Source organism: Antedon mediterranea, chromosome 7 (assembly GCF_964355755.1).
Source record: "Antedon mediterranea chromosome 7, ecAntMedi1.1, whole genome shotgun sequence".
NCBI classification, from domain to species: Eukaryota; Metazoa; Echinodermata; class Crinoidea; order Comatulida; family Antedonidae; genus Antedon; species Antedon mediterranea.
In genome coordinates this window covers 5,999,998-6,026,139 of record NC_092676.1, presented here as the reverse complement: position 1 = coordinate 6,026,139, position 26,142 = coordinate 5,999,998, and the positions used below count along the sequence as shown (strand labels likewise).

The 26,142-nt window shown below is 32.9% G+C and overlaps 1 protein-coding gene across 2 annotated transcripts; it reads left to right on the top strand.

Moving 5' to 3' along the window:
- Nucleotides 1–535: 535 nt before the first annotated feature.
- On the top strand, nt 536–24,189 carry LOC140053941 (uncharacterized). Of its 2 annotated transcripts, XM_072098701.1 has the most exons (17): nt 536–563; nt 3,031–3,403; nt 7,962–8,048; nt 9,809–9,838; nt 10,169–10,354; nt 10,806–10,901; nt 11,185–11,305; nt 11,640–11,748; nt 12,844–12,937; nt 13,601–13,705; nt 14,008–14,122; nt 16,881–17,005; nt 17,193–17,280; nt 17,555–17,624; nt 17,771–17,838; nt 18,074–18,243; nt 19,023–24,189. In XM_072098701.1, the coding sequence occupies exons 2-17, from the start codon at nt 3,281–3,283 to the stop codon at nt 19,065–19,067; spliced, it is 1,632 nt and encodes a 543-aa protein (XP_071954802.1). In that variant the 5' UTR covers nt 536–563; nt 3,031–3,280; the 3' UTR covers nt 19,068–24,189. The 2 variants fall into 2 exon arrangements, with proteins under 2 accessions (XP_071954802.1, XP_071954803.1); XM_072098702.1 differs by lacking the exon at nt 536–563 and having other exon boundaries at nt 2,979–3,403.
- The last annotated feature ends 1,953 nt before the right edge of the window (nt 24,190–26,142 follow it).

Here is a 26,142-nt window from a genome sequence, read left to right as displayed (position 1 = left end):
AAATACAGATTTAATTTTGATGTAAAATCTATATAGGTATCACTAGATTGTTAGATTTTATGATGTCTAATTACAATTATCTTGTTATTTATGTCCTCCACCCTCAAATCTGAGGCCTGTCAAATTACCTATGGGTCATTTGAATTGAACAATCTAATTTGAATGGTAGAGTAATATTTGTATTGCGTTCTATATAATATGAGTTTCAGTTATTTTTTCTCACAATTTCGGCACAACCATCAACATCAATGATGAGACGGACCAAGAAAAAAAACCAGAACAAATTTTATGATATTTTCAAAGATTAATAGTATATTATGTTCAAATTGTTTTATCCATATTTATACATTTTATGAAAGGAAAAATAAAATAGATTATATGTACACACACAACTGTACGTTATTACAATCCTGTTTTATTGTCTAAACAACTCTCTTGATTATAACATTTTAAAATATAATAATTGGGCAAAAGGTTCGCTTTGGTCTGGCAACCATCATTTAACCTTCTAGGCTAGGCTAGTACACAAAAAGGGCTGAAGTACGCCTGTGATATTTTACAAGGTAATATATATAAATTGCTACGTTTTTGCATAAATCGAATGTTTTTGCACAATTAGTTAAGTGTTCCTTAATATGTGATGTTTATAGTACCATACTGAGCTAAATCTAAAGTTGCATTTTACCTCAAAATGTACTTTTGAGGCAAAACTCTTGTTGCTCAATCGTGAGAAATTATCTTGTCCGCACAGTTATCCAGTCGTCGTCTAATAAACACACGACGAGATGCTTTAGACCAGCCTACCTCCTCAATGGTAGGCTACACAGGGTAGCATCATCAGTGATATCAACTTGAAAATAATATTAATTGTGTGCTTATTTTGTTCTTGCAAAAGTAGTAAGTAAGTGTATGATGTATGGTTGTTTGTAGGCCTACACAGTACTTGAATGAATGGGCACAGCAGCCAGCCAGCATTCCGTATACTGTTTTTTTGTGTAGGCTAACACAGCCAGTTTTACTTCATTATTATTATACATCATTGTCAATTGATGTATGAAGATCTACTATGCTAGGCCTATTTTGGTTTTTAAAAAAAAAGAGCACAGCAATTTCATATCCCATCAGTAACGAATGTAATGCACTTATCTCATTTCTGACAGAATTTCTTTAATTAAAGCTTTCAAATTAATAATGTGAAAATAATGTTATTGTGTCGTATAAAATTATAATTTTTACTCCATTTTTACACATTAATACGCTTACAGTATAGTAATTGAGACCCTCAATGATCCTGTCCAGTTTTGCAGAAGAGAGTTTGCAATTCTGTTGACTTTTCAATGACTATTTCACAGGTGTCTAGAAACTCAGATCTAGAAAACTCGGATCTCAGATATATTTCACAACACTTTTTTAACACAAAAGAGGTTAAAGATGACAGGATTTTGTTTACACAGTGGTCCTATTAATTATTATTTGTTTTTCAAAGTTAGTTGCAGGTAAGAACAGGGTAATACTAAATATACTAGTACTACTGTAGTAATTTAAATATAGTTACCTTTGGCCTATTGTCTTACAGTATACAGTAAAGAAGTACAGTATGTCAGTATAAAATTAGTCACTAAATTATAGACTGTATTTAAATTTACTTTTTGTTCCATAGTTCATGTTGCAATATAATGCGAATAACATTTGTTAACATCAATTATAATTTTTATTTTATTTAAAATATAACAAAAAAACATCAATAAAATACAATAGAGACAAAGCCTGTTAAAGCAATTGAAATAGCAGTCTTTCTACTATACATTGTAGAATACTATATTCAAGGTCAGAGTCTGTGAGTGAGGAATCTACTGAAAGAGAGTCTATGTAAAGAAGTTCATTAAACTTTATCCTTTGTACAGAGGTTATAGTTAAAAATTAAGATAAAAAGAATACATGTATTCAGTCATATCACACTATTTGCAGTGTATGTTTTCTCTTGTCATTTAAAATAGCAATTATTGCACTTTTGTGTACAGAAGATTACAAAGAAAACATGATCTCCAGAAATCTGAACTCTGACCTGTTTTCATAGACTTTGTTAAATGTTGATCCTGAATACTAACTGTTAGTACTGTTGATTAAAAACATAATTGTTTAACAACAGTAAAATGTACTGTAAAACACCATTACTACAGTAACCCTGTAAAATATCATACTGTATTGTATGTATGTAACTAGATGCTTGTTATAAATCACCATTGTGGTATACAAGTGCTTCCGTGATTAAATAAAGTTTTATTATTAAAGATTAATGGATTATTATTGTTAAAATAATATTTATTATATTAAATTATGTATTGTATTGTTCCCCCAAACATGAAAAATAAGATGAAATGAAATTCAACTTTGAATACACCATTTTGTATTTTAATAAAGTTATTCAACTTGACATGTACAGAAAAAAAACTGAACCAAACTAAAGATTATATTAAGATCAAATTATGATTTTTTTTCTCTCCAATTTTTGAAAAAAAAAAAAAAAACATAACATGGCATTTAAAAATAAATAAATATTCATCAACAACATTATTTAATTTTTCAGGGAGACAATCTTTAAAAAAAAAAGATTATAAAATGTTTCTACTTGTGAAAGTAGTTTGAGATCATAATGTTGCAAAAACAACCCCAAAAAAACATGAAACAACTTTAGCATCCATTTTAAACAAAGTGATTTAGCCACTTACTGATAGTGTAAAGTCAAAAATAGTAATGTTATTGTTTGTCGGTATAAAAAGGTTGTGCAAAAAAGACTTTTTTGTTGTTGAATGAAATCTTAAAAATTAAATGGTGTTCTTAACTTTATGCGTCTAAAGTGGGTGTAATGTCAGTATACTTTGTTTTTAACCGATAGTCTCGACACACAATTTCACGGCGTGTACTGTACGTCAAATGTTTGGGTTATGCACTTCAATTTCTGTCTGGAGTTTAGTTTGATTTTGATAGTGTTTGTGAAAATGATAATATATTTTTACAATTTTTTTTTAGAAACTGGAGAATGAAGCACCGGAATCGGTGAGAGCAAGATATCTTAGGCCATCAGTTCAAGATTCCTTCTGTGAAAATTAATAAAGACATCATTCTGATCTTCAGTTGCAACATGACTTATTAAACATCCTTTAAAGAGGAGTGAAGATAACTCTTGTGGTTCCAAGAGCAAGGACGCGTACATCTTCACAAAATATTAAGCAAGGATTTTTATTCATTCTGTATCATCTTGTTAAAGAAAGAACCGAAAATGAGCAATTTAGAACAGGACATGAAAGCAAAGTGCAAAGTAACGACGCCGGAAATTGGTAAAAAGGATGTCAGCATTATAATGTCTGATGGATCAATAAAGGCACCAGGCCCTAAAAAGAAGGTAACTGATCAGGTTCGTTGTCATTCTTCTCTCCACTTCCTGCTGTAGCTTCTCTATCCATCTTTCTCACTTTCCTTATGTTCACTATCTCCACTCCTTGTGTTCTCTATCTCTACTCTTTGTGTTCTTTTATCTCCACTCCTTGTGTTCTCTATCTCCACTCGTTGTGTTCTATCTCCATTCTTTGTGTTCTCTATCTGCACTCCTTGTGTTCTATCTCCACTCCTTGTGTTTTCTATTTCCAGTACTCCTTGTGTTCTATCTCCACTCCTTATGTTCTCTATCTCCATTCCTTGTTTTATCTATCTCCACTCCTTGTGTTCTCTACACTATCTACATTCCTTAAAGTGTTCTCTACACTATCTACATTCCTTGTTTTCTCTATCTTTGTTTTCTTTTGTCTCCACTTCTTGTTTTTCTCCGCTCTTATTTGTGTATTTGATAAAATCCCGGTAAAAGGCGAAATAAAACTGTTTCTTTTTCATAAGAGCCTGTGGGTTGGAGTCCTAAAGTAAAGTACAGTAAACAATGTACCAAATTTCTTGTTTTTAAACTTGTTTTTCTCTACAAATTTCATAAATGTTTCTCTGTGACATGAAATGATTTCAAAATCAAAGTTATATAGAAAATGTATTAAGAATAGATAAACAGGTTTTTGTAATTGACAATAGTATTTAGGCATTGGACTGGATGAGTGAGCCAATTGGCTGTCGATAGATGATTCGTTTAGAGTTCAAGATGAGGTCAGGCATGTTTAATATTGCATAATAATACTATTACAGATAACGGTATGAAAACAGGGTCCTGGGACTTGTTATTATTATTGCATAGCGTTGTAGCGCAGGGTTGCAATTACATGTACAGTATGCATACAAAATCAAGCGATATTTTGCTGCGTCAAATTTTAATTTGTTACATGTGATTCACAGAAACGCAGTGCAGTGTTTGCAGTATTTAGTCATGTGACCATGTAATTTCTTAGTATGTAGAGTACTGTAGTCTGTCTCATAGAATCTGAGATGACAACATTGATTTCGGTGTCTATTTTTGCAAAATTGTTGACAATGATTCTGAGCTACAGTACAAAAATATTGTCAAACAAGACAACTTGTAGAACGTACAGTACAGTATTTGTGCAGCCTTCTACATTCCACAATATTGTAATGCAGCCAGAATCTGCAGCCAGCTACATTTACAATATTGTGATGCAACCAGCTATAAAATATTCTGCAGCCAAACTAAACAAATATTCTGCAACCAGCTTGTGTAGTGTACAGTATGTGCAACACTGCAACAAGCAAGATATCCCCATGTATACAAAATAATCTGAACTGACATACTGTACAACAACGTTTTATGTGCTATCATATCAGCCTACAGTATCACTATAGCGTAATATGTAACCAATATAACCAGTAACGTGCAAACGTTAGCTGCAAAATAATATGCAACCAGCTACAGTATTAACTGTACATAGTGTGCAGACACACCACCGCTATCCTGTAATGTACTGTACTGTGTAGCCAGCTACAACATACAACCAGCTACAGTATTAACTGTACATAGTGTGCAGACACACCACCGCTACTGTAATGTACTGTACTGTGTAGCCAGCTACAGTACAACATACAACCAGCTACAGTATTAACTGTACATAGTGTGCAGACACACCGCCGCTACTGTAATGCACTGTACTGTGTAGCCAGCTACAACATACAACCAGCTACAGTACAGTATTAACTGTACATAGTGTGCAGACACACCACCGCTATCCTGTAATGTACTGTACTGTGTAGCCAGCTACAACATACAGGTACATTTACAGTATCCAGAATTTAAAATTACTCTGTGCAACCAGTTACACAACATAATGTGCAACCAGCAAATCATACTGTACTTGGTGCAGGCAGTTAACCCTGTACAGCAAACAGCAGCTAATGTACAGTACACTTTCTGTGTAAGCAGCTACAACATACATTAATATATCCAGCTATAATTAAATATACTGTACTCTGTGCAACCAGCAAATCATGTACTGTACTTGGTGCAGACAGCTACAATAAGTACTGGGGTACATCGTCGACATACAAATTCCCTCTTGTGACTATAGTATCTGTTTATGGCTATATTTTTTCAAGTAGTGTATTAATTTAAAAATGTTTTGTTAGTTACTGTTTAGAGTTGTAGAAAAGTGTATCAGTAACAAACATGGTGCTTTGAGGTCTAGTGTAAATTTAATACAATATGGAAAACTTTTTTCTTTTCATTTAAATAGTAGAATTGAAAGAAGAAGTTAATCGGTTACAAAAGACATTCCATTTTTAACCTAGCCTTCGTTCTTACACATTGTTTACCTTTGCCCATTATTTTTTAACAGTGATTAAAGTTTTAAAAGAATTTTTGTTGATGAATGTTTTTAAATTCCAACTGGTTTATAAATCTATATAGCGTCTGCTTAAAAATAGATCTTCTTTGTCTGAAAATCCAGTATTTCATAAAAGCAGAAAAACGATGCTGTACAAAGGAATTTTTGTTAGTTATGTCTGATACACTGTATACAGTTAAACACTAATAATTCTGCACTGTATTTAATTAACCTGTACTGTATACCAGTGTTGACTGTACATTTCAGTATGGTATGTTCAGGAAACATTTTCGCCAGTGTAGCATAGCAAAAAGCTATACAAAACAACCTTATTGCTACACATTTTGAAAATTGTGTAGCAAAAAATACAATACAAAACTATGTTTCTCGACTTAAAAATCAGTTTGATTAGCAATATTGCTAAACAAAATTTTTTATGAAATTTTTCCCTGATGTTTACTCAACAATAGTGAACATCTGTATTTATTAAATTACAGTATTATAGTTTTACTGTATTCAACTGTACAAAAATACATGGTAACTGCTTCCTTCACAAAGTCAAAAATAGGGTAACTAATGTAACACAGTACTACTATAGTAGAGTAATTGTACTGTAAATGAAGATTACTGCATGGGTGTACAGTACACACTGTAGGCCTACCTAAACAGTATTGTATTAAGCCTGGCAGGCAGCCTTTAACAGTTACACTGTATTCACTAGAGTAGATGGAACTATTGACCATGTACTGCAGTACTAACTGTAGGATTTAGGAAGTCACCCTAAAATTGTCTGTAAATATGTTTTTTTTTAGACCAACGTAAATGTTTTTAAATCTATATTGGAATTTAAAGTATTTAAAATGAATGTCCTACGGGCATTGCCACCTCCACAGCACAACAATCACATTCTGATGACACACAATACAGTCCTCTCTGATGTAAGATTCTAAGGGGTTCTCAATTTGTCCGTTTAGACACGATGTTATCCTCAGTGGGAGAGCAGTTTTAAAGTCTCTTGGTGTTTTCTAAGAATTGTGACTATAATTGTATAATTGTGCTAGTTTAAAAGCAAGTACTTTATACAGCAGCAAATAATTGACTTTTAATAGTACAGTACAGTCAATCTTTAGTATCCATAGTTTGACAACATAGAGATGTACAGTACATCCTGTGGCGTAATATCAGCATTAATAAAGTAAAGCTCTGTCTACCAGTCTACTTACGAATAAATCGTAAAATATGTTTCAATGCACAAGTTAATTGGTATCTTACGCAATATGATATTGTTAAATTGTAATTACTGGTAGATTAATTGGATATTAAGCAACTGACCTTCATTGACCAATATGCTATAATTTATTCTACAGTGCAGTAGATGCTAGATCAACAGGTACATACAAAAAACGCATTAAAGCTGCATACATAATAATGACGGTCACCTTGAAATTGTAGATTATATTTGTCTAAAATTAAAAATATTAAATTAAGGTACTGTACACTGACATGACGTGACCTTCAGAACTCCTATTACGGGACACCGGGAATATTTTCACCAGTACTAAACTAAAACCATACAACGACAAGACATCCACTCTACCATTTTACTCTAACAAACATTACTATTTATATGCCTAGTGTGTAAACATTATTTACATAATTTCAATAAACATCCACATACAGTACAACTCTTCTTAACAAAATGTTTTCAATCTTCTATCAACTAAAAGTCGTAGTTAGTCATGTCTCAGGTCACATCCTATGGTCACCGTACAGATTGGCTACTACATCAGTACTTCTATGAATGGATGACTAGTTGGTGACAATAACGCTAGTTGGTCATACCCAGTACCGTTTTGATTTTACGATCATTCGGGAAACCACCTTACGACGCAGTACTAAAAGCTACAGAATACAAAACAACCTTATTGTTACACATATTTTATAATTGTTTGGCAAAAAATACAATAAAAAACTATATTTCTCGACTAAAAAATCAGTATGATTAGCAATAATTATTGCTAAACAAATTTTGCAATGAAATTTAATAGGGATGTCTCCTAAATAGGGGTTTCCTCTAAACAAGGGTTTAGACCAATTTCACACCGAAATAAAAAAATCATGTTTTCCATCCATCTTTACTTTGGTCAGCTATAGTACTGTAGTTTTTCAATTAATCTTTTTTTTTTCACCTAGGTCAAGAGTGAGTCACTGAAATACAGAGAGGCATTTCAAATGTGTAAAGATCAAGACAACAAGAGATTGGACCTCACCAAAGCTGGTGTAAGTTAACTTTGACCTTTTATGTAAAATTTTTTTTTTTTATTACACGGGAGAGAGCGAAATTTAAGGGGTTGCATGTACAGTAAGGAGACAGTCTGTGTCATTGCTTGTCAATACCTGTCTTGCATTTTTCCGGATGTACAGTATGCCTGCAGTACCAATCCTCACAGAAAAACATAAGTGCATGAACTATATTTACTAAATGCCGCGTATTCTTGGAACACAGCTTTTGTGAGAAAGGGGGGTTTTCCCTTTATTTTCTGGCATTGAATGAATGTTTATTGACCTCTCATTGTTTGTTCCATGTCTTCTATTGTTTCACTGTTGTAATAAAAAATTTACTGAGTAAATAAATATACAATGCATGTAAACATCATACAACAATGTATTTGTATGTGTTCTATTCATACAGGTACCTGGTTAAATCATTTACACGCCTTAACATGGATGTTGTAGTATATTATAATAGGGAGGTTTCGCAACCTTACGAATACGATAACGACAACGGATATGTCACGCACACGTATTCGTTTTTCGTAAGCCAGTAAAAATCTGTTTCGCATGGCAACGAAATATTGAGGGCGCCGTCCAAAATATGACTGCGGTAAATTTGAGGGAAGCGCAGGTACGTGTTGCTTGGTGCTTAGCTGCCTAGGCCTAGCGTAACATCAATGCGAGTGAAGACTTTAAAAACTGCTATTTATCAAAATTGACCTGGCATTTTAGTAAATTACTTTAGTAAATTACTTTCAATAAAGGTATAATTATATTATAGTCATGAATCATTCCTGATTCAAATGCAAAATGTGCAAAATAGGTCAACAACTATACCCGTTTTGTAGTTACGCATATGACTGGTGATATTCGTCAACACGAATACGCTTTATAAATATGAAATGGGGATCAGCTCAAAAGTTTCACAAATGCGTGACGTATCCGTTTTCGTTATCGTATTCGTAAGGTTGCGAAACCTCCCTAATAATATCCTTTTCACATCTTGTAACAAGTTGTAACACAGTTTTATCTCCTGAAACGTGCGAAATCTCTGGAGAAAGCATAGCTGCGTGCATATTTGATTACCATGATTGGTCAGTTTATTACCATGATTGGTCAGTTTATTACCATGATTGGTCAGTTTATTACCAGGGAAATACATGTACGCGTCGTTAGAACTCTGGACATCTCGGAACAAAAACAGGCCTCTAATGAGGTCCCCTGTGAAATCTCGGGAAAAAAACACAAAACTGTATTGACGCTATGCAAACCTGGTTACAAGTTGTTGCATTTTGCAGATACGTGAAATGAGTACTAGAAGTGTACTGTAGGTGCAGTGGACAGTGTGCCTACGAGTCATTGTTATGTTTTTGACATATTGCCAAGAATAATTAGTCAATTTAGTCCTCGGATAATTATGTTTCGGAGGTAGAATGTTATTTTTAAGTTAAACTTATGCTGCAATCAGATAGGCTTTGAAGAGCCTGGGGTTGGTAGGCAGGCTTATAAATCACTACTAAATTCTGCCAAATTTATTTTGGTAATGAGTCAAAATATGTTAAAAGAGCCTAAAAATACATATAGAGTAGTTATCCACTTCGGAGTACATCTATGTTTTGTGTTCAGTTCTGGCCAACAGTTTTATTTCAATCAGTTAATCTTGATTACATAGTTGTTTTTATTGTTATTATTTTATCCATTTACACTCTAAAAATATAACATATACATCAAGAATGACCTTATATATTTTTATTTATATTTTACAGCTTACATCTCTTCCTGTATCTGTTAAAGAGGTGAGTTTATTTAAATATTTTTATAAATGATAAATATTTGTACAGAGCTAAGAACTTAAAGTTATAACTAGCCTATTTGATTATTTATTTCGATTCTTCTCTGTTTGGCACCGAGCACTTTTGCCTAAATGACCTGGTTCAAACTTATAACCTAAACTGTATGTGACAAACAAATGTGATGTGCCCATATATGGCCATGATTTCATATCACTGCCATATTTGCGCATATTACCACTATATTTGGGCACATCACACTTTTTTTGTCAAACTAGTTTGATAGTGTAGACAGAGCTTTAAACTGTTATTCATAACATGTACTATCTATTCCAGCTTACCCAGTTGACAGAACTCTACCTGTATGGCAATAAGCTGCCAAACCTGCCAGCAGAGGTCGGTAACCTCACCAACCTCAAAATTCTTCATCTAAGTGAGAATTGGATGACATCACTGCCACAGTCTCTCTACAAGCTAGAGTCACTCGAGATTCTTGATCTCCGACACAACAAACTGAAAGAAGTAAGTCTAAGGGTTTGTTTGTTTGTTTGTTTGATACTCCTTTAAGTGTGAACTATAGGCAGTGGCGTTGTTAAAGCCACACACTACGCACGTTTAACATCAGAAATGAATACTTTGTTGGCATTTTAGGCCGTGGATACCTTACTGTATGATTTGTGTAAGCCATTTCAGCCTTGCGCATGTCTGAACGTTTAATTTAAAGTTCTACCATTTAAATGAACTATCAAAACTGGAATATTTTTATCCATGTGGCTAAAGCTGTGTTCACACTGGTCCACCTTGGTCCAATTACCATTCCAGGGTGAACAGTCAAGTACGCTTTGGCATAACTCGGTTATCCCGACCTTTATCGCTGTTTGGTAATCATGCGTTTCTTTACTGTTTTAATTTGTGTTTGACTATAAAAAACTGTCCTTATCAAATATAATTTGTAATTTTTGTTTCTCTTTAGATTCCTCCTGTGGTGTATCGTTTGATGTCTCTGACAACCTTGTATTTACGCTTCAATCGCATTACAGCCTTAGACGAAGAAATCAGTAAATTAAGGGTATGAAATCTGACATTTTTAAATGACTAAAACAGTCTCACTAAAATCCATTGGTTGTTCAGAACACCATAAAACAATAGTGAGGTTTTGTCTATTAGGGGAGGGTAAATGAACAAGACATAGCATGTAATTTGTAACATAAGTAATTACTGTCTGTCCACCGTCCCCAAATAAAAGCTCACTAAATATCTTAAACTTTTTAGTCATAAAAACAAGTTTTATTTATTATAATATATTTTATTTAGCTTTTTTTATATTTTTCAAACGGATTGTTTTTTTACAGAGGTTGACAATTCTTAACTTGAGAGACAATAAGATTCGGGAACTGCCAAAGGGCATAGGTCAATTAGTTCATCTAACAAACTTTGACCTGTCACACAACCAAGTCGAACATTTACCAGATGGTAAGTATTGAAAATAGGTAATCAATAACCAATATTCAGTTAATCAATTATCAGTTTAAGGACTTAATCATGTTTGTCTTTCCAATCCCTTAATCTTGTTAGCTCTTTCTACACTATCAAACTATTTTGACAAAAAAAATGTAACCTAATATGGTAGTGATATCCCCAAATAGGGTAATGATATGACATCATCATATCCATATATGGGCACATCACATTTTCTTGTCACATAAATTTTGATCGCGTAGAGAGAGTTTAAGTTTAGTGCCATTTTCAATCAATCAGATTTTTCATAATTTTATTAACTTTATGAATTTGGTTTTTTTTTTTTCAGAAATTGGTAATTGTATGCAGTTAACATCATTAGATTTCCAGCATAATGAATTGTTGGACATACCAGACAGCCTAGGCAACCTTAAATCTCTTAGCAGGCTTGGTCTAAGGTAAGCAAACCAAGAAAGAGTATGTTAAGCTCTGTCTACACTATCAAATTAAAAGTAATATATAGATAATACATAAAGCTGTTTACACTTAAACAAATTTAATTTATGTGACAAAATAATGTCTTATTGTTAATAATGTTGTTGTAGGCCAATTTCTTTCATTGCAAAATTCTCCCTCACATCCCATGGTATTAATTCCAACGTCCTAAACCTAACACTATGTTTGCTGAATTCTTGAGTAAGTTTGTATTAAGCTCTGTCTACACTATCAAACTTTATGTGACAAAAAAATGTTTTGTGTCCATATATGGACATGATGATGTCATATTACTACCACCATATTTAAGCATATCACTACCATATTTGGGCACATCAGACTTTTTTGTCAAACTACTTTGACAGTGTAGATAGAGCTTTATGTGGTGAGGGATCATGGAAATGTTAAATGCATTGTTCAGTAAACCTATGTGTTGTAGAATGAACAGAAAGAAGGCCTCTTTTGGGACACTTTTCCTATCGAACAAATAAATAAAATAAACACTGGCCAATTTCTACACTTGTGGCATCTCAAAGGTGTCCTCTTAATAGGAGTTCAATGGTATGTTAATTTATAAATTTTACCAGCATTAAGAAACTCTAAACCACCCAGTGATATACTAGAAATCAATACCGTATACCCTCTAGTATAATTCCACACCCTGGAACATGAAATTGGAACTACTTTGGAGGGTGGGACTATACCGGGGGAAACCCTGGTTCAAAAAAAAAATGATTGGTTTAAAGCATTTCTTGTAAAACCTCATCTAAACTGGCTAGAGAGAGGCCTACATCCAGACCAAAAGTCAATACCAGGACTACACCTGAGGATATTCCTGTTTGATCAGACATAAAAAAGTAGGGATTATAGACCCAATGTGGGATTATACCCGAGGATATACGGTAATAATTAATTTATAAATGGTGAAAATGTAAAGTGAGAACAGGAATCTTCTTTAGCATTCGAGCATGAGCTTGGTGTACAGTGGGTCAAAAAATGTTTGATGATGCGCGACCAACACATTATGTATTATAATGTGTGTGTTTTTTCCCTTTCAGATACAATCGTCTAACAGGAATTCCAAGGTCCTTGAGTAGATGTTCTGAACTAGATGAGTTTAACATTGAAAATAACAATGTATCATCACTTCCGGTGCGTACACGTTATAAATGATTTGATAAACTTCCATTAGTGGGCACTCTTGCCCATATTTCTGCTTTTATGGAAAGTCTGGTTTTCTATAGTATGAATTTAGGATCAGTTGAGTAATGCAGAGGCCATGAATCCCCTGAAACCCCAATGCTGGAGGCCGAGTGTTTTTAACCTTTTACGACATATTTAAATTTTTTTTTTCATCTGGGCACTGCTCAGAGGCCCCTATAAGCTCCTGGGCCCCCTGGGTTTAGCCAGTGATCACTCATAGGTGTTATGTCACTGTTTGGGATATATATTATCCTAGGCAAAACATTTTATTTGCTTCTTATTTTGGAGAGGGCACCCAGTTTGAGAGAATGTGTGCTTGTGTATGTTGTCTTGTGATCAGATTTTCACCTTTAATAGTGACAGTGAATAAACTTGCCTATGGAAAAAAAAAAATGGAGAAATGACATTTGACTATAAAGCTCTGTCTATACTATCAAACTTGATTGACAAAAAAGTGTGATGTGCTCAAATATGGTAGTGATATGATGTCATCATGTCCATATGGGCACATCACATTTTTTTTGTCACATAAAGTTTGAGCTTAACATTGTATAGATTATACTTAATTAGATTAGATAGACCATTTATTATATTTATTGTTTTGTTTCGTAGGAGGATTTACTCTCCAGTCTGGGTAGAATGAGCTCGGTGTGTTTAGCCAGAAACAACTTCAGTTCCTATCCCGTAGGAGGTCCAGCTCAATTTGCAACAGCCAATGTAAGTATGACTATTTTAATATGCAAATGAAACTGATAATTATAATTTGCATACATTTACATATTTCAGACATGTATCTAAGACAGCTACTTTTTTTAAATTTAAATGTGATTTAAATATGATTTATGTAACAATAAATGTGATGTGCCCATATATGGACATGATGATGTGATATCACTACCATATTAGAGTATATCCCTACCGTATTTGAGCACATTACAATTTGTCAAACTAGTTTGATAGTGTAGACAGAGCTTAAGTATTGAACTTAATCAGACTTTCTGTTTTTTGGTTTGTTTCAGTCTGTTAACATGGAACATAATCAGATCAACAAGATACCATACAAGATATTTAGCAAGGCAAGGAATCTCACCAAACTCAATATGAAAGACAACCAATTAACAGCTTTACCTCTTGGTAAGTAGTATGCCATAAATATACCCTACAACAAATACTGAGCATGGATGTATTTATCTGATCAGGAGTGGGTGGTAAAACACACCTTCCACCCATCCTAATGTCTACCTCCTAGCATAATTTTAATGCAGTATCCACTCAAAAAAGCTTTTGAATTTGTTTATACTGAGTAACCTCTTCAGTCAAGGACTGGTCTCCCAGAAGGTCCAGTTATGATCAACGGCTGTGATGTACTAGTATACCGGGGTAACCCCATACTCGTCTCGAAAAATGTACTAGGTTCTTTAAAGTGCACTGGACCTACTGTTTATAGTCCTTATCCGAGAAGGCTTGTTCTACCACCAGAACCATGGAGTGAGTGAGCCTCAAACCGTTTTCGAAGTTATGGCTACGTAATTACGGTTCCACTCTCTCAACTACTCGGCCACTCACTCGGCCACAAACTCTTTTTGACAGCCACTCCTTACGTCCCTGACTGACTACATTGAGTGTCATGGTTTGAATAACAGTAGAACTCCTATTAAGCATTTATCTTTGAGATCTTGACAAAGTGTCTCCTTGTCCCTGAATTTAAAGAAGTAAAATTCAGTTGAACCTCTATTAAGGGGACAACTTTGGGATTTAACAATGTCTCCAGGATAGGAGTTTGTTGATTGGTTACAATTGCCCTAATTTAGTTTATGGGAAAGTGTCCCTTGAATAGGGGTGTGCTAAAGGAAGAGATCTACACTGTATAACCCAAGCTGATCAGCATGTCCTAGCATAATACAGAAATAACAAATGTATTTTGTAACATAGAAAAAACATGTCTAGTGTTGTGAAATAAGGTCACACTGTCAAAGTCAGGTCAAAGTCAAAATCTCTATTATGGAACATTCGTTTCTTGTATTGTCCCTTGAAACACAAAAAATGAAGGTCAAATTCTAAATTTAAATTGGCCATATCAAAGTAATATTAAAGTTATTCACTTTAAGTTGAATATTTGAGCCAAAAACAACGATTTTATGTAATTAACAGGTAATTTAATTTGATTACATTTCGTCTGGAAAATCGTCGCGAACAAAAGTAAACAAAGATTTTAAAACACGAGTATGCATTATGCATGATGCTAATTAGGATTGTTTACAACCTGTCATGGTTGAGAAGGTGTTTTCACACAGATTCCGAGGAAGTTTTATGATTAGGCATACAGAGTAGCCAAACAAGCGCTTTTCATTATGGGATATGTTTTGATTGAAAACTTTGACTGGAAGTCAAAGTTATTTTTTGAACATAAAAACGTCTGTATTTCAGTTAAATGATTTTTTTTTCGATACATTTTTGTGAAAGTTAATAACTATTATGATACTTCAAAATGACCCACTTTTTTTCAAAATATTTTTTTTTTAATTTGTTTGGAATTAGTCAAAGGGACAATACATCTTTAATCTATTTTTTTAACTTGGTAGAATGTTTTTTATTTTTTCAAAAACTTTCATTAGATATTTGTATTAGATTATTGTAATCTTTTCTTTATATCTATATATAAATTTACGTAAGGGCAAAATTCGCTAAATCGCGCCTTACTTTTAGAATTTTTACTCGATGGTATATAAAGTTGGTTCGTACTTTTGGTATTGATTTTAACCACCTGATGTAACCCTGTTTACTAATTAAATTAAGTTAGATAATTAGTTATTGACGATTAAAACGAATTTAGGTTCAACGATTTGCCCCAAATAGGGGTGTTTTCCGATCGTGGTATACACTGTCTAATGGATGTCCATCTTGAAAAATACCCGCCACAAAAATGCGAGGAGGCTTCGCATTTTCCTATCTCCTCCTACGATAATTGTTTTTAATAGCTGAAAACCGGTTGAACAGCTCGAGTACAGTATCATAATGTTGAAGACAGGCCGATTTTCTTTAAAAAATACTATTTTGATAGATTTAATATACGTTTATACAAATGTATTGATTTGCGATGAATGGAACATTCCAATCTCTGTGTCGTTCCACAAGTGTCTATTCCCTCAGGCGTCGTAAAGGAAAGTACTGTATACTCATAACAGAAATTCGATCCATTTTTTTTTTTCAATCTTTGCTGCAGAGGTTGGATATAATTATTTTTAAACGGATAATGAGCTATTACCGATTAAATCGAATTTATGATTTGCCCCGAATAGAGGTGGTTTTCAAAAATTGTTTAACATTATATATAAACATACGTCGTAGTGTATCGTTACATGTACTGTACTATTTCAATCGACTACGACGGTGATAGTTTCAACAAAGTATTACATCGCAATGTTTTACTGTGTTTAGTGGTATATTATTTGTAAAACATGTTAATTAATATTTCGTTACAAAATAAAGAATATATTTAAAAATTGTTCCTCTTTGCACCCATCCTCTTCCCCATCCCTCAACCATAATGTTACATACAAAACACAAATTAAGTTTGTTTAAATTTGACTTAAACAATTGGTCTCATTTTGTGACAAGTTTCTCTTTCGGAAGTAATTCCCAGTGTGCTAATTTTAGTTGAGTACATAAATCACAGTGTCTATTTAATCGTTCCTGTAAACGACATATATTATTGTCCTGCATTATTGTACATTTGAAATCGCCAGTTTTTTAACGCTGAAATTACTGTGTATTCGAGAACCATCTGTGGGCACGACCTAGATTTACGCGAGCGAAGCGAGCGTACCATCTAGTTATAATAATTTTATAATATATATATAATTTTTTTTTATATATTTTTTTTTTATTGCAGATATTGATAGTTGGGTGACGATGGTAGAACTAAATTTGGGCACGAATCAAATAAGTTTGATCCCAGACGATGTAGACAAACTACAGGCTCTAGAAGTTCTCATCCTTAGTAACAATTTACTAAAGGTAATATTTAATAATTTAAATTTTAGAAGGTGCATGGCATAAATTCTGTAAAATTGTGTAATTACTAATTCATACAGTTCTACATTTTCGAGATGCAATAAAAGACGCAATCAATAAGAGCTCAGGAATTAAAGTTGTCATAGCTTTGTATTATATATTATCAACAATTTTGTTTTGTTATTTTCAGAGATTGCCGCGAACGATTGGAAAATTATCCAAGTTACGTGTTCTTGACCTGGAAGAGAACAAATTGGAATATTTACCTGCCGAATTATGTAAGTCTACGTTTGTTGTTGCTTTACACTGTAACTATAAGAGTATACCTAGCTTCCTAAAAGAAGACGGTACTACCTAGCTTCCTAAAAGAAGACAGTACTACCTAGCTTCCTAAAAGAAGACAGTACTACCTAGTTTCCTAAAAGAAGACAGTACTACCTAGTTTCCTAAAAGAAGACAGTACTACCTAGTTTCCTAAAAGAAGACAGCGCTGCCTAACTCCCTAGTACAGTACAGTAAATGTTTCACTTCAATTTTGTTCTTTTTTATTAGCTTATCTTAAGGAATTAAAGAGACTTGTTGTGCAGTCAAACCGGCTAACATCATTACCACCAGCAATAGGGTAAGCTCATAGAGATACTAGTACACTACTAGAGGGTTGACTAGGTGACACCCAAGTGGTATCTACAGTGCAGGGACTCCTCAGAATAGCCCCTGTATATCTCTTCAAAAATATTATTTAGTATTTCATAATTTTATTTTATACAGAAATTTATCAAGTTTGCAATACCTTGGCGTTGGTGAGAATAATTTGTCAGCGTTACCAGAAGAAATAGGTATGTGTGTAGAAATACTGTGTGTTGCTTTGTGAACATGTAGATTTTGCTAATTGAATTTGTAGATTTTGCTAATGAATGTATAGATTTTAATAATGAATATGTCATTTTTTCCATGTGAATATGTAGAATGTACAGTATATGAACAATAATCTTAAGAAATTCTTAGCTAGGTTTATGGTGGTGCTAAGCTGGTCGATGACTATGTTAACATATTATATTTGTTTATATTTAGGAACCTTAGCAACGCTTGAAGAATTGTACCTTAATGATAACCCTAATTTGCATAATTTGCCGTATGAACTTGCGTTGTGTATGGCTCTTCAAATAATGAGTATTGAGAACTGCCCTTTGACCCAGATACCAGGTGATATTGTTGCTGGTGGGCCATCACTTGTTATTCAGGTAAGTAACATTTTTTTAGAATTTTAATGCACAAAAAAAACCATATTTATATAGTATTCTAGCACCTCATTCACACTGAACTTTTTGTTTAAAAAAACTTCTCAAGGTCAGCTGGTGAGTTTAACTGGAAGAAGTCTAGTTGTTTTTGCAACTTTTCCTGGTTAACTTAGTAAGCCAAACTATACATTTAGTTTTATTGAGTCCAAGCCCAAACTAGTTTAAACCAGATGAAAAGTTCAATTATCTAGTGTCCTCAATAGTTGATTTTATGACTTTCTGTTCAAACTGAAACAACTAATTAAAGTGCGGAAAATGTAATAGTTTGACTGGAATAAATTTTGTTCAAAAGACTATGCTATTGAGTTGAAAAGTCATTCTTCATGTGTTTCTGATAATTACTGTTGGACTCAATAGCCACATTTAGTCATGTGATGTTTTTTTAAAAATGAAAAATGTCTTTTTATATTTTATTTTACACACATCCAAACAGTGAGTAAATCGACAATTACAGGATGGATAAACTAGCTTATAATTCATTGTGCTTATAAACTAAGTCTCATTTGAGGCTTGGGGGGTCATGAGTTACTGGCACTAGGTCAGGACTGAACCCTATACCTTGTTAACCATCAAACTACTGGATCCACTACTAATAGAACTCCACTAGTATAGTACATACATCTTCACTCTAATCATTTTAAAACAATGGTGAGAACAGTCAAATGTCAAAATAAAAATATATTAAATGGTTTAAATTTAAATTAATTATTTTGGTGTTACAGTTTCTGCGACTGCATGGACCATACAAACAGTTGGCGAGCGTATAGGAACTATGTTGAGAGATATCACAGAAAGGTGCTGTATAAGTATACGTAGAAGAAATGTTATCAACTCACAGACCATTATCCATGTGCAATCTACCTAGCTTATTAAGTCGAAAATGATTGTACTTAAAAATAAAAATATACACACGTAAATAAAGATAGAACAAAATAGTTGATTATAGGTAAATGACACACGACAGTGTTTCTAATGATTTGATTCCAAAGTAAAAAACATTGATGTGTGAGTGTGTTTGTCTATCTCTGTGGTATGTATACCCTCCTAAAGTAGGTTCTCGTTTGACAGATACCATGGCTTGGCTTATTCCAGTTTTTACCAGATATATCTAGTTTAAACCAGATTAGTTTTATACTGGTTCTTCTTTGACAGATTCCTTGGCTTATCATTATCTTAACTTTTTACCATATCTAGTTTGAACTAGATTACTTTTTCTTGATGATACCAGTTCTGGTTTGACAGGCTTATAACTATCTGAACATGTTTCTACCAGATGTATCTAGTTTAAACCAGTTTACTTTGATACCGGTTCTTTGACAGTTTCCATATTTTGGCTTATTATCTTTGATATCAGATCACTTTTTCTTAATACCGTTCTTTGACAGATTTCATGGCTTGACCATTTATCTTAATAAGTTTTTTACCATATCTAGTTTAAACTAGTTTAGTATACTTACCAGTTCATGTTTGACGGGTTCATAATTATCTGAAAAAGTTTTTACTAGTTATATCTTGTTTAAACCAGATTATTTTACTTGTAACCAGTTCATGTTTGACAAGCTCATAATTATCTGAACAAGTTTTCACCAGATATATCCAGTTTAAACCAGTTTACTTGATACTAGTTTTTGCTTGACAGGCTCATAATTATCTGAACAAGTTTTACTAAATATATCTAGTTTAAACCAGATTACTTGATACTATTTCTTGCTTGACAGGCTCATACTTATCTGAACAAGTTTTTACCAGATATATCTAGTTTAAACCAGATTACTTGATACTAGTTCTTGCTTGAAAGGCATATCATAACTTTGAAAATCCCGAAGTATGCTGTTGTAATTTAATTCACCTTTATATATCATTAGCTTCAGTATTCAGTGACTTTCTCGAAGTCTTGTCAAAAATGTTAACCAACTTTACCCATTGTTCTGTATTCATTGAAAATAACTTAGAAACATGTAGTAATGTAATATTTAAGTGACCAGGATAATTTATACAAAATGAAATGATCCATTTAAATTTATTATGAATAAAACAGTAGTCATACAATCATTTCTATAAATGACAATTCAAATCATATATGGAAAGAATCCGTATAGCCAGTCAGCTATTTTATTACTCGTTTCATAATTTACAAACTGAAAACTTTAATTTGTGTTTACGCTGTGTTAAAAGAAAGCAAATTACTGAGGGTGCTTGTACGTAACGGTTTATCAGAAACCGAATAACTTTAGTTTTGCTTTAATTAATGAGTAAAGGAAGTGTGTAACATTTTTAGAAGGGGTGGACGATGGGAAGGGGTTTTCCTGCCACCGGCAAAAACTTATTATTATTTGCTGCTTACATTTCAACAAAAGCGCATTCTCATTCTAACTCTGTAAACATGTATATATATTTTGTTTTATTTGTATTTTATATGGAAATAATTTGTTTTATTTTAGTGACCAAGTCACAGTTTTATCGGCACACATCAATCATGTTTATCTAAACAAATATTAACCAAATGTACTACTACAATATACGTATCTGACCAATTAAAACAATTTCTATTTTTTAAATCTGTATTTAAAACAATCTTCCAAAACTCTCTCTACGCATTCGACGCTTTTGATTTGTGGAAAATCGGCTTTTTGCGCATGATGTGCCTGCGATAAAATGCGCACTCAGTAAGAGCTCAGATTCGCCTAGTTGAAAACAGGCGTTAGTATAAAATTTGCCCTCATCCCTATGTTAAGTGCAGATATGAAATTTAATTAATTCGCAATTTTGATAATTAATTTGATGTAAATTAATGTATGAATGTATTCACTTGTATTTGGAATATGTCTTCAATTGATTATTTTTGTAATTAATTATTAATTATTTAAATCAATTAATTAATTAAAATAAAATAATAATTCCAAAACTTAATAGAATCATGTCAATATTATGTAAAATAAGCAGGCCTTCCTACAAACCACTCTACTTCTGGGGTGTACGGTTTTTGATCTTTCTAGTTGCGTCCCTGGTTACTTTTGTAAACAATTTTTTTCACAGCGGATGTACGAACATTATTATAAACATAGCGGGCCATCCCATATGAGGTACGCGGTAGAAATGCACGCGGTTGTTAAAACCCGTATTTGAAATAAATTGGGTTAAAAATACCGATTTGAAATCGAAACTTTTTTATGTGAACCCGTTTCTGTTAAATACCGGGTATTTTTTTTCGTAAATACGGTATTTAAATTCGTATTCTCTGTGCTCAGTAGCAACGGGCCCTTAATATTAAGAAAAACATACACAAATTATTGACTGTCTTATACGTATTATTGGATTGAAATAAACACGTACAATAATGCTGAGAAATCAACAGCTGTTATATACATTTAAAAATGTCTAAACTGAATCTAAAAAAAAAAAATTCTCTCAACACACTTATATCCAGAATGCTCTTTTGATCATTGATCGATTATTTTATTTTTTTTCAATTGAATAATTTAATCATGTACAAATTATATTTATTTAGTATCATTTCATACCTGATATTGATTTACTGCGGGATGCCATGACATTGCAATAATTATTTGAATAAAATATTAGTCACGGATCAGTAATTTTATGTGACGTCACAAATACGTAAACATATCGCGCAAGACGAAAAGTGAACAAATGTATGGTTCAGTAGTTCCAAAGAGACGTCTAAAATACATAGAAACCACACCAGGGGGCGCCTTCAAGACCCAACACAGTGTCTCCTTCATGTTGCCCCCCTTGCCTAATAACGGTGTCCCCCTCCATAATAGGGGTGTCCCCCGTAGTGTTAAAACAATATTTCCCCTCGTTCGTTTTACGGGGAAATGTATCCGTATTAGGGGCGTCGTCGTCTTCAAAGGAGGGGTTATCCTAGTATCAGAGAAATTATACATTATAACATTTATCTCTGATTAAAACAATGTGATTGGAGCAAACGTTTTAATTTAGGAAATTCTGTGTTTTTACCACGACATATCAACCATTATAATTAAATACAATAAGGCAGCATACTGTAAAAACCCATATTGTATGGTAACTGGAAATAAAAACAAAAAATATATTGTAATCATTCTTTGTGAAATCAAACCGTATTTCTCTTGTTGTATCGAAGTTGCTATTACTTTTATGTTAAACAAAACTTCATGCTCGATTTAGCAAACTCAAAATTTAACTTTTATGAATGCTAGATTGAACTCTAATATTTATTTTTTATTATGTACTATTTCAATAGGGTACATATTTCGCATATCTGTCTCACTGAATGGTTTTTAAAACATATTACTACCAGCCTTAACCTGCCAATCAAATTGTGGACGGTATTAGTATTTTAGGGCCGCATAAGGATAATGTGAATGAAGCAATGTTAAACTATACTGACGATTAGTAGAGTATTATAAGGCTTTATATAACACCTAAATAAATTCCTGTCATTTGATTGGACGATTGTGGGTCACATGGCGTGCAATAGTACGCACTATTAAACGATCGTTTAAAATTCATTATTTGTATAATATCAGTATTTTGTTGTGTTAATTTTGATGGGAAAACCCCGACTATCATACACTGAAGTTTTTTTAATTTATGGGACCATTGTTTAATAATTCTAGTAAAAACTTTGAGCGACCAATAAGGACGGACGTACAACCTACGTTCAATAATGTTTATTTATAGTTGTATACGCTGTTAATATATTCATTTTAATATCACTAACGACTTTAGTGCGCGTGGATACGCGCGCGTGTTCGCATCCTATTTATGCATTTAGACTTTGACCTTTGAAAGACGAATGTAAAGTACAGTATTCCTGGTTGTACATATTGATGCAGACCTGTTAAATACAAATAACGTATTGCTATCTTTATCTGTGATGCTATCGAGTTATACACAATGTATAAATAGTCAGGTATATGTGGTAGTAATCATAAAAAGATAGTATTTAATTTAAATAAGCACATATTAATAATAATAATTCAGATCATAGGATTTCATTATACTTAAGTATGAATCAAATTTTCATTCACTATTTTGTGATAACTAAGCGATGTCAATTCTAAAAAAAAAAAATTTAACGTTTGTATAGATAGGAGTCAACTTAACCTGTATTAATATATAAAAACATTACTATTTGAAAACACCGACTAATGGTATGTCATTTGGTCTGCTTACAAATTATGTTCATTATTTTTCTCTTAATCTAATATTGTTTATGCATTTATACTTTTTAATAAGGGAACAGTTCTTGAATAAATATCAATTATGATTGTAAAATACAGAATACAGTAGAACCCATATTAACAAAAGCTTGGTTCTTATTTGGAGGCAAAACAAGGACGTAAGCGCGACGCAAATATTTTGACCAATCACGACGCGATGGATCATCCAAACTATCGGTTGTGATTGGCCAATTCACTTGCGTTGCGCCTACACGTCCTTGAGTTGAGTCCAAGTGAAAACAAACAAAGCGTCTTTTTTTGGGTGACCTCAGAATAGGCGTTTCCCATTATGTAGAGACTACTTTATTATTATCAGCATGTATAGAGTTTTAATTAGACACTCAAGTAAAAAATACGTCACGTTTCTCATGCCATATAATTTATTTTATTCATGCTATGAAAATAGAACTAATTCTATTAATGTAAAAAACATTGTCTACAATGGAATTAGTTTAACTGTTCGTCGTAAATACAATTCTCTTTCTTCAGATACTTAATAACGGGGTAAAGTTTACGAAAACGAATGTCGTAAAAGGGGGCTCGTCCCGGAGACGAAAAGTTGTAATGATTTTGAATAGAATCAAAATTATTCTTCAGGTTTTTAGTAGTATATAGTCAAGTAAATTTCAGGACTAATTTAGTTATGAAATAGTGTCATTAAATATGCGAATTATAAATTATCATTGACAGTGTACAGTTTATTTCTATGCGTTTTTTGTAATTAATTTGACCAATCATGACGCGGTGGGTGATTCGAACTGTTTGTTGTGATTCGTCAACTCACTTTTATTGCGCGATTCGACTTTTAATCTTGGTAGAAAAGATAAATATTATGGCACACATGGCGTTTTATATGACAAAATCGAAACGCCGACTGGTGGACAACTACATAAAAAAGACACATTTACACTAGAACGATAACGATCGACGATAAATAGAAGATAAACATACATTTTTCTTGCATAAAACAAAAGAAACTAGACATGTAACTCGTCACTTTGACGAGTTAGTAATCCGCACGACGTCACAAACGCCACGTGCACGTCATATGTTGGAATATTGCACACAGAAAAAGATTATGGCATTATGACCTGAACTGAAGAATATGATATGTTGTTATTGCTGAATTTCTATTATTTTGATTCATATAATATAGTATACACAGTATAATCTGTATCCATATCACATACAGTGTAGAATAGCTGAAATTACGGAACCCGCTATTTATTGCAATTTTTAACATGTTGACGGTTTTAAAATGAAACGCGCAGGTAGCAATGTCGGAAGGAAATTATCTCAGCAACAACATATTAACGTGTAGAAGAAATTTGAATACGTAAAATATTGATGCGCGCTCTTTTAAATGTAATGCATTGATGACGCAAAAGATGAAAATACTACTTTTTTATTTAACTGGCCATATGATGACGTCACAACAACCGATTGGCAACATTATCACATGATTTCGTATCTACAATCCAATAGCTTCCAGAAAACGTTTTAATCGTGATTATCACATTTTATTCTTACGAGCTATAACAGATTGAAATTTACTGTAAAGATGAAATTAATGCCACACGTAATTTAAATTTTTAGGCATGATGACGTCATAAAAATTAAAATTTTTTAACTCGTGCTAAAGATAGTTGATTGACCTAGACAATATCAAAATCGGGATGAAAATGGAAAACGGATAAGTGGAGATGCGCTCTATTAAATGTGAGGAGTTATGACGAAAGATACAAAAATCCTAAATTTCATATTCGCGTGGCCATACGATGACGTCACAATGTCCGGTTAGCCATATTAATGCATGATCTGCAACTCATCAACTTCCAGAATATGTAATAAAAATAATTTTTACCGTTTAGTTTAGAAACTACGATTGTTTAAAAAAAGGCTTAATTTTGACGAATTTTTGAAGTTTTTCATCAAAGAAGCGTGCAAATTATCATATTCTACGTGCTCGTATGACGTAATTTGAAGTCGAAATTGTTTAAAAGTTGGTAAAATTACTAGAAAAGGCTGGAAAAACATAAATCACTCGAAAAAATGACGTTTTTAATGCTACGTGTGCACCGCGCGCGTAAAAATTTGCGCACGTGTGGGAATTTTTGACATGCTCAAAATGACATGAAACGCGTAGAAAGTTGATTAGAAATTGATTTTTCGCATAATAAAATGTTAACTTCGTGTAAAACATGCCATTTTTAGTGCACAAAACGTTAGCGCACGATATAAATTAGACTTTTGCTAAGTTTCAATTTAAATTGTTATATGGTTTTCGATCTATGTTAAATACGCGAAATTCATAACAACTCGCGTAAGTCATGTTGCGCAACTCTGATGTCATTCAAAAGTAGGAAAGCACAACTTCACGTGATTGCCCATATGTTGACAAAGTTATAAAATGTTAACTTTAACGCGTAGAAAGTTGATTAGAAATTGATTTTTCGCATTATGAAAATTTTAAACGCGCGTGCGCGCGTAACTTCGTGTAAAACATGCCATTTTTAGTTCACAAAACGTTAGCGCACGATATAAATTAGACTTTTGCCAAGTTTCAATTTAAATTGTTATATGGTTTTCGATCTATGTTAAATACGCGAAATTC

What these genes read in the sequence shown, in the direction of transcription:
- LOC140053941 (XM_072098701.1), top strand. Translation starts at nt 3,281, where the DNA reads ATGAGCAATTTAGAACAGGACATGAAAGCAAAGTGCAAAGTAACGACG. An exon ending in ACAATGTATCATCACTTCCG is followed by an intron (nt 12,938 to 13,600) that starts GTGCGTACACGT and finishes TTTGTTTCGTAG; the next exon opens with GAGGATTTACTCTCCAGTCT. An exon ending in TTAGTAACAATTTACTAAAG is followed by an intron (nt 17,006 to 17,192) that starts GTAATATTTAAT and finishes TGTTATTTTCAG; the next exon opens with AGATTGCCGCGAACGATTGG.